We start from the raw sequence: 9,932 nt of genomic DNA on the forward strand, positions 1-9,932 counted from the left end.
GAAGAGTGGAGACCCGCCTCGTAAAGCTGCCGCCGCTGCCTCAGCTCCGTGTCCCTGTGGATGGTTCATGCAATTAGACACTGGCATCACCTCACAGCACAACAAAGCCATGTACAGTCACACCCTTTTACCACCTTTGTCACTGAAACCTTAGCTCCACAGAGCAAAGCCCTGAGTCTTGTTGCGAGTTGGTGCCATTCCCTACAGGTGGTGAGAGACAGCCAGCACCACAGACACGCTGCCTAATTGCAAAAGCTATCTCCGGATTCTAACAGCGACCACTGTATCAAGCCAGTGGTTCTCAAACTGCTCCGCAGAGAACTGGGGACTGCTGAGTACTTCCTGGAGGTTGATGGTTGCTCAGGGTCATGTGGAGAGTCGTGAGATGTGGCTAACATGACTGTCATTCCTGAAGTTGCCAAAAGCCACCTTGAGGAGGAGGAGCTGATCCTGTCAGGAGTAACACAGCCACCTTCACCAGGAGGCAGAGATGAAGGAGGACCTGCTGCTGTGAGGTGCTTCAGGCAGGAAAGGGGGAGCAGGGCAAGTGATTGTACCAAAAGACGAAGATCTTGCTGTACACCCAGAAGAAGGAGATGTCAATTAAGAGTAAAGACGAAGCCCTCCAGCTGCCCTTTACCCATGGCATCTGCAAGGTAGACAATGCTTCCTATGCTGAAGTATGCAGCATTAGGAGAGCAGGTCAGGTTGGAGCTACGTGGAAGACAGTGTGGAGTGAGCAGATGGAAGGGGAGCATAAAAAAGCTTGCCACCAGACACAGTTGGGTGTGAGAGCCATGGCAAGCAAACAACATGGGCAAACTGAGCAACCAAGGCAGATCAGGAGAGGAGGCAGCAGAAGACACAGAACAAACAAGCAAAACAAAACCAAAGGGAAAAAAACCAAAACAACTATGGTACAGCATTACACTTTGTTGGGTTTTTCCAGGTTTGGTTTCTTGGGATTTTGTTTTACATAAGCAGCCACAGGAAGGACTGGTATCCTCCACAGAATGCCAACCTAAGCATAAGAACAAGTTTGAGAACCACTCTGATAGAGGTCGATGTGATGGTCTAACAGCAAGCACCAACTTTCCTGTTTCACCTTTCACACTTGCAGACTTTTCCTCTTCAAAGGAAAAAAAAAAAAAGTGCACTTGAAAGTGATTATTCCCACAGGGGAAGCAGCTGCAGGTAAAGCAGTCAGCACACCTCTTTGTATTTCTTTCTGAATACTAAAACAACACATGGGCTGTTTTCCCCTTCAATATGTCACTGGCAATTTTCCAAATGAACATGCTAGTTAGTTAAATACAGTTTGTAGATTCCATTCATCAAAACTTTCTTGACATCTCGAGTACCAGTTGTCACAAACTTGAAAGATAGGTAGCAACTACATGGTAGGGAACAAAAGAGAAGATCATTACACAGGAAGCCAGGCAACATTATATTTTCTTTTTTTACCTGTCTTTTACCTATCTTACCTAAACACGTTTCCTTTAATACTGGAGAGAAAAAAAGAGTGTGAATTATTGTTCCTTTAAACATTCAAGGCCTAATGCAAGATGCTTTAGCACCCATGCTTTACCTGCTGACTTACTCGGCAAGCAAGACAACTTTCTGTAAACAAAGCACCTTCTACAACTGTAATGCACTGTCTTGATGCTGAAGACAAGGGTTCCTGGTGCACAACCCATTACAGACATGGATTGATAGCAGCTACTGATGCCAAGAGGTTGAAAAACTGAGGAAAGGTGCTTAACCACTTGGCCCCATGTAGCTTACCTAATTCATCAGGAAATCTTGACTCTCAGCACCAAGAATCGACACAATAAAAACCCAAGGCAAACTCTGGTTTTTATTTTCTGATGGTGCCCAAAGTAGGGAATTCTTAGAGTAAGACATCCTAACCAAGGGCACTCTCTCATCAGATACAGCCAAGGAAACTGCTTCTTCCACATTTGGCTGTCTTCAAGTAAGTTTGCTGGGCTTTTGCTTGGTTAAGTAAGTGAAGGACATGCGTCTGAAATGGCTACTTACATCATCCACCTCTCGAGTCTGTCAATGAAAACAAAACAGGTACAAGAGGCCCCCCGTTCATTACCTGAGCTCTCCAAGAAGTGATGATATCGTACTCAGAGTTGGTCCATTTTCCTTTTTTGCTTCTGCTGTTGCAATCTGATAGAGCAACTTTTCCATTGAAAATGGTTTGGCTATATGTCGTCTCTTCATTTCCTGGGACAGAAATTGCCAAATTAATGCTTAAGCAAATTTGAAAATAAAAAGTTATTAAAAACGAATTAAGTGTAGCAAAAAAGTAGCCTGGTAAAACAACCAAAAGTAAGAGCTTTTTACACTCCAAATTAAACAATTTATGTTCCTAACTTAAACCCAGCACCTAACTTCACACTGAAACATAACTGGTGATTTTAGATCAGTCCTTCCGGTGGAAAGCCAGGTGCCCAGGTGCTTTGCTGAATTGGATCTTGCTGTTGAAAGGACTACGAAAGATTTTCTGCTTTAGGTGAATCAATAGCACAGACAAGAACTCAAAAACTGCAACTGAAAGCCTGCTACCAGACAGTGGCAATCATGCTTTCTCAGAGAATACCCCAGTGCCTGTTATCTGACATTTTGTTTTCATTCAAAGGCACCAGTAGAGAGCCAAAAAACCAACTGCAATGCATGGAATCAGAGTAACAAGGTTGGAAGAGACCTTCCAGATCATCAAGTCCAACTGTCAGCCCTACCACCTCCAACCACTGAACCATCTCCTAAAACACCGCATCCGCCTGCTTTTTTTTAACACCTCCAGGTTGGTGCCTCCACACCTCCCTGGGGAGCCTGTTCCAATGCACCAATGCACGATGTCATATATGCTAAGAAATCACTCTGTGTGCTAACTTTTCTTAATATGCTTTACTGTGAAACTTAATGCAGGGGAAATACACGCTAAGTCTGCATACACGAGGAGAATGAAGCAAAATGCAAATACTCCAGTGTCACCACGTCTCAGGTATACCCTTTTTTAAAAAAATAAAATAAAATTAAAAAAAAAATAATAACTTAAACTTCATCAGTGGACAAGACAAGGACAGGAAAGATGTCAAGAAAATGAGGAAAAAAAAGGAACCCCAGGCACAGATTAACATGCAGCTCAGTGGAGGAACCACCCAACACCTCAAAATTCTCTCCCTAAAAGTTAATTTTTCCTGTGTAGGGCAAGAGGAGTAACCCAATCCCTGAAGCCATCCAGTACTACCTAGTCTTTTAACCTGCTTGAAGCCCAGGACTGCTATTCTTCTGCATCTTCCAAAATGTCAAAACAACAACTAGCAAAACAGGCAGAGGCCAGGGAAAAGACACAACAAGCAAAAGAAGGGGTTTCAGTTCTGCTCAGTTTTGCCTTTTACTGGTTCCTCTCTGTGTAAGCTTTTAAAACTGTCTCTTTCATTCCCATCAATACAAACCAACTGATTTTGGTACCTTAAGCCTTTTGATAATTCTTATGTAGGCAAATCCTGTGATTTACGGTGTAATTGGGAAAAGTCAAGAGATCTCCCAGTGTCCAAAGAGGTATGGTTTGTTTATACTGAGTCAGAGAGTTGTCATATTATGCTAAAACTGGTGTGTAATGTGAAGGTGCCATTTTGGTTAGGAGTTAAGCCCACCAAGTAGGTACTCAGCACAAACATAACCAAAGATTCATCTTTAACCTTTCCCCCCCCTCCCCCCCCCTTTCTAACCCTTATTACATGTTCTTAGTAGTTCTTTTATCGGAACCAATATAGTATAAAAGTAATCATTTTAAATAGCACTGATGATGTGCACTGAAGTGATAACTAATATGTGTATCATAAAACATATTAGTAAGCTTTGCTGACCAGGAAGTGTTCAAAAGAGGGTCAGGTAAGCAAAGCCTTCTTCAGAAGGTTCTGCTAGAGCCTGAGGCCAGAACAGCTGCACTTTCAGGAGTGGGATGAGAAGTGTTGTTGCACATTAGATTTGCTCTGCATGTTGTCCAAGCTGTGTAAGAGCCAGATGAGAAGCCCACAAAGGCACCCCACACAGCCAGGATAAAAGGCCACAGTGGGTGGCTGGAGAGAAAAGCAAGGTGCACTCCTGCTCACTGGCAGCTTGGGGACCTCCTGAGCCCAAGACAGGCCTGTGCTCCATTTAGCACAACTCGCTGGATCTCTGCATTTATCTGAATTCACATCTATTTTTCATTCCATACAGTTCTGAAATACACAGATAAGTATTTTAAAACAGACTTTTGCTTGCTTTTGACCTCCTGCCTAATAATTTCTTTTAATGACATGCTTTCCAATGTTACGTTCCAATGGCACCCTGCCACCTGTGATCTGATCTTACTATCGTGTGTGTGTGTCTCAGTCATTAACCTTCCAAACTGAGCAGTCCTCTTATAGGCAATACAGAGGCTCATTCATACCGTTAATCATTTCTCACTCAGATCACTCACTATCATGAAATCTTCCTGTGACACCTCAGCTTTAATTTTTGCTGTCATAATCACCAATATCTTCAGTATAGAGGATTAGTTTTGCTATTTGTTTCCTTTCCTAGGGTTGAACTGTACTGGTCCTAGTACAAATTCTTGAGGGAAGCAGAAAGAGATCTCCTTCCATGATAAAAACTGACCATTTGTTCCTATGCTCTGCTTCTCTTTAAAGCACTTATTTTTTGGTGTGTGAACTCTTCCCCTCAATCCATGGCAGGTTAATTTCTTCAAAAGCCTTTTCTGAGGAACCTCAGCAAATGTCTTCCAGAAATGCTCACAGACTCTGCCATACATCCTTCCAAAAGTTTCAAGACCTGGGGTCCATGACTTTGCTGCAAAAGTCACACTGATTGCCCCAGTCTCTTTTTATTTTCTACATTTATTTTTTCTTCTGGGACAACTTTGGCAAGTTGTTCTTCATAATCTCTTTTTGGTCTGCATTTCTATGTATTTACATGCATCTTGCTAGAGTGGTTGCTTTACTTGCACTTTCATCTTCTGGACACAAAAGGGATTTCTTGGTCTCATTTCCCTGCTGTTTAGCCATGCCAAGTTTAGCAGGGGTTTGCCTTTTGAAATTTTTTATTATTTTTTTTGCTAGGCAATGTGCCTGTGCTGTGAGCCTCTAACGCAGCATCTTTAAACAATTTCTATGCTGGACACACTCACTCAACTCTTCCTGCATTCTCAATTTAACAAGCTTCCTTTCTATGACATGCAGCCGTCTTTTGAAATGAAACACCCCAGTAGTGGGTATTTTGCATTTTGCTGCTCTCTCAAAGTTTTTAACCTCTGCTCAGCATCCCAGCATAGCTGTTTGATTGTGATGCTTTGAACTGGGCTCCACCATGGCCAAGAAGTGAGATGACAGGTTCTTATGTGGGTTTCCTGGCCAGCTGCTCCCTGGAGACATTCTGGTTCTGGCATCACACACCAACACAACCAGCTAGGAGACCAGCATTTCCCATTGTCTTGTCCTTGCAGCTTCTCTCTTCTCGTTTAGTGAGACAAAGGCTACATCTACAGACCTTCCAGTAAGCAGGAATGGATTTGCACAGTGATACAGTTGATGCTGGGGACCCACCAGCTCTGTGTGAGTAAAGCTGATGGCTTTACTTCAGAGCGGTCTAGCCTGATCCTGTGGCCACACCTCCACCACCAGTGTTTGGAGGACATCAGGTGCACCTCTGGAGTGCCTCCTCCCGTTTGGTTCCATCCTAAAGCAATCCAGTCTGCTCAGGCTAAGACAGCTCTGTGGCAGGAACCAAGGAATGGTAACTGTGGTGTTTTTAAAGGCATGTGCCTAAGCTCTGCTTCAGGGGAATGCATATAAAGTCCCTGCCAGCATCTTGGCTGGACAGTAAGGAGCACAGTGCTAATGCCATGCTCTTTCTACTTAGGATGGGAAGATCAGTAACCTGGCTTATTTGATAGGAAGCTCTCTTCCAACTGGGTAACTAACTACATCTTTCCTATGTACTACTTCTTGTATGATCAGCTGAGTCTCTTCTTTCCACCAAGCCTCCCATAGGCCCTATACCACAAAACTCCTCATTTAAAGTAAGACATTCCTTATCTCCAAGCCTCTAGATCAGACTGCATTCCATTAGTTTCTGTTTTTTCTAAGACAATTTTTCTGACTTTGCCTAATGCCTTATTTAAGGATATCCCTGTGCCATTCCCAACACAAGCTTTTCCACTACCAGGAATGGATTTGCACAGTGATACAGTTGATGCTGGGGACCCACCAGCTCTGTGTGAGTAAAGCTGATGGCTTTACTTCAGAGCGGTCTAGCCTGATCCTGTGGCCACACCTCCACCACCAGTGTTTGGAGGACATCAGGTGCACCTCTGGAGTGCCTCCTCCCATTTGGTTCCATCCTAAAGCAATCCAGTCTGCTCAGGCTAAGACAGCTCTGTGGCAGGAACCAAGGAATGGTAACTGTGGTGTTTTTAAAGGCATGTGCCTAAGCTCTGCTTCAGGGGAATGCATATAAAGTCCCTGCCAGCATCTTGGCTGGACAGTAAGGAGCACAGTGCTAATGCCATGCTCTTTCTACTTAGGATGGGAAGATCAGTAACCTGGCTTATTTGATAGGAAGCTCTCTTCCAACTGGGTAACTAACTACATCTTTCCTATGTACTACTTCTTGTATGATCAGCTGAGTCTCTTCTTTCCACCAAGCCTCCCATAGGCCCTATACCACAAAACTCCTCATTTAAAGTAAGACATTCCTTATCTCCAAGCCTCTAGATCAGACTGCATTCCATTAGTTTCTGTTTTTTCTAAGATAATTTTTCTGACTTTGCCTAATGCCTTATTTAAGGATATCCCTGTGCCATTCCCAACACAAGCTTTTCCACTACACCTAGAAACCTCCTCTCCTCATCTTTAGTGCAAAATTTCAAGAGCTCTTAGGGTGTTTTTTAAAAGCCAGCAATCTGGTTCCACATATGGTTTAGGTGAAACCTGTCTGTCCCTTTACACAAGCTTTATACAAACTCTTTAGTTCCAGCAATTACCCCAACTTCTTATAAAGGGAAATCAATGCCATTTCAGATGCAGAATTTCATTTTTTCATATATTAAAGGAGATTGAGCAGTCATTCAATACAGAAGTGAAACAATATTGTTTAGTCATATAAAGAGAGTCACTATAAAAAAAATCAGGTCACAGTATCACAGAATGAAAACAATGCATCAAACAGCTGAAAACTGTCAATATTGCTGTTGGGAACAGATATAGACAGGAAGGTACAGTTGTTTGTCACAGAGTTCATTAACAGTCCAAAAGGGGAATCTTGCTCATTACACAGAACATCTCACAACCTCTGAAAAGCACAATCCCAGCCAGATTTTGAAAATGGCAAAGTGCCTTGCCAAAGTGAAGGAAGCGAGGAAGAACTTCCAGAATTTAAGGGAGATAAAAACATAGGACAGTTTGAGGGAAGAAGGGCAAGAGGAAAAAAAGATGGAAAAGAACAATGCGGTAGGAGTTTGCAGAGTTACTTTGATATAAACGTGTATCTGTGGTTTGTGTAAAGTTTGTGAGAGCTGTGACTTCAGTTTCCAAAGTAGGTTATCACAGATTGAAATCTGCTGGATTTTCAGTCATCTGATATTTACCCAGTGCAAAGCTCTTAAAAATTAATCAAAAGAAACTGTTCTTTAGGATTTGAGGCACCAAGAAGAGCTTTTTAATTGCTGCATAGTGATTTCTGTCTCTTACAGGAGTGGCATTTTCACAATATCAGACAAGTGTTCATTAGAGCAATAAATACAGTTAATATAATGGAGTTAATATAATTGTGTACCTTCAGACAGAAAAAGTTAGCTCAGGATTCCTATTCCTTGCCTACACACATACAATTCCCACCTTCCCCCAAAATAAATCTGTAATAAAATAACCTTTAATTTCAAACTAAGTTAATATACATTTAGTTTAACCAGGCTGGAAGAATTCCATTAACCCTAAAGAACCAAAGCCTAACTGTAGAAATATTACATTTAATTACTTACTAACCACTTTGTCTGAAGCTGTAAATGATAATTGACTAGTGGATTCACTATAAAACACTACCAAAATAGCATCTGTAAACCATTGTGTATTTGAGGAGATTGGAAACACAGTTAGTGACAACTTATATTTTTACCCAAGAACAGAGATATGTAGCCAAAATCATGGTGACTGGGCAATTCACCTGCTTGTTTCTGCAGACAACTTGCCTCAGTTGTATGAAAAGCGTGGTTTGTTTTATTAACAGCTTGGTATTGGAGGGGCTGGTCAGTGAACCTAAGCATTTTCAAGTCAATTAAAACTGAAATTGCCCTGATCAACAGCTTTTCCTGAACATAGGGGCAGAGAAAGACAAGCAATACAGCTGTGAGTATTAATTGACTCTGCCTATCATAGGAGCTAACAAGCACAGTTATTCAGATAATTTGCACCTGAGATTCTAATAGTTCTAGAAAACATCACTTAAAAAAAAACCTTAGTAAGCATAATACAATATATTATCATTAGCTCTGAAGGGATCCTTGAAAAGCTTCTTTGCAAACTGGTCTGCAGGCATAACAATCTTCTGAATTTTTTCAAATATACAGAAGTTGTTAGCTATCAATTATTACCCCAGTTGCTTTTCTTTAAAACACCAGGTTGCCTTATGCATTGCAGAACCTTTTTCTTTTCTTTTCATTTAATAGTCCACAAAAATAGACGTAGTTGTATTAGTGTCACAATACTGGAATGTCTGGTTTGCTGTCGTTTTAGATGGCAGGGCCGTGAATCCATTTTAACTCCTTTTCTCAACTTACCTTGGCTGTTTTAAAACCCATACTTGTCCACTGGGTGGTAGCAAAGTGCACTGTTTCAGAAACACTATAGCCACAACACACTTTAGACACAAAGGATCCAGGAAAACAGACAACAAACTGCCCACTCTGCTGTACAGTACGGTGCACCCTGATCCCCTCCTTACACAAGATTTCTGGGGAGATCTAGAAAGACATAAAAGCAAAACAAAACAAAGAAAAAGAGAAAAAAAAATCAGAACTTTCTTTTCAGTTAGATCCCTGTTGTTGCTGGGTACTGCCACATGTTAACTTGTGGAGAAAAGCTGAGCTCTGCTAACAGCTCAGCTCTGTTTGCTTTCTCTCCTCCATTCTGCTCATGCTGAAGTTGAGTGTTTGGAGTGGGAATTACAGAAGTGGCTCTTTTGAAACCAACAGCTTAAACTTTCACTTGCCAAAGAATCTCAAACACAAAGCCTCAGAACTGTAGTATCTACTGCTGCAGAAAGTAATCCCAGCCATTCGGTCTTCCATTTAGATCTTTTCAGATTTGGCATTGAATCTGCCTTGCTACCACACTTCTGTTACAGATGTTAACATGGAGAACTGAGGGAGTTGCTTTTGCTGTGGGGTCCTAAATTAATACTTAAATGCACTAACCCAGAATTTTTATCCATAAAATAAACAACGGAGCCAAAACCACTTTTAATTCCTTTGAAGTATAGGCTTCTCATATCCATGCTGGCACCATGTCAATCATAGCAGATAAACTGATTACAAAACACTCCCTTTGTGTACTACGGACAGGATTAAAAATGGACATTTATTGCTCTGTCACATTTCTTTCTATGTCAGCATTTTAACATGTGAGCCTTGTTAGCCATGTGGGTAAACACTTCAAGCAGAACGTAGCCAGATTTTAACAACAGCTTCTACATCCTTATAGTGTAAGACAAAAGCAAAATAACCCCCCAAACAACCAGCCTTCTGATTAGCCTCGTGTTCTCAAATGGGAATACCTCTCCCAGTGTTAACTTACCATTACATTACTTTCAAGCATTTCCAGCCCTGGAGTGCCATTGGCTTGCAGCAGGGTATGTACCACATCATCAAGTTTGTT

General features: G+C 41.7%; 1 protein-coding gene across 1 annotated transcript in view; it reads right to left on the bottom strand.

Moving 5' to 3' along the window:
• The window catches only part of JARID2 (jumonji, AT rich interactive domain 2), a 226,055-nt gene that overhangs the window by 4,932 nt on the left and 211,191 nt on the right, over positions 1–9,932 (bottom strand). Inside the window, 4 exon segments of the mRNA XM_010000948.1 lie at positions 1–54; positions 2,105–2,235; positions 8,837–9,019; positions 9,852–9,929. The exon segment at positions 1–54 is cut by the window's left edge and continues 11 nt beyond it. Coding sequence (XP_009999250.1) covers positions 1–54; positions 2,105–2,235; positions 8,837–9,019; positions 9,852–9,929 — 446 coding nt within the window.

Source organism: Chaetura pelagica, unplaced genomic scaffold, assembly GCF_000747805.2.
Source record: "Chaetura pelagica isolate M959 unplaced genomic scaffold, ChaPel_1.0 scaffold104, whole genome shotgun sequence".
In the NCBI taxonomy this organism is placed as follows: domain Eukaryota; kingdom Metazoa; phylum Chordata; class Aves; order Apodiformes; family Apodidae; genus Chaetura; species Chaetura pelagica.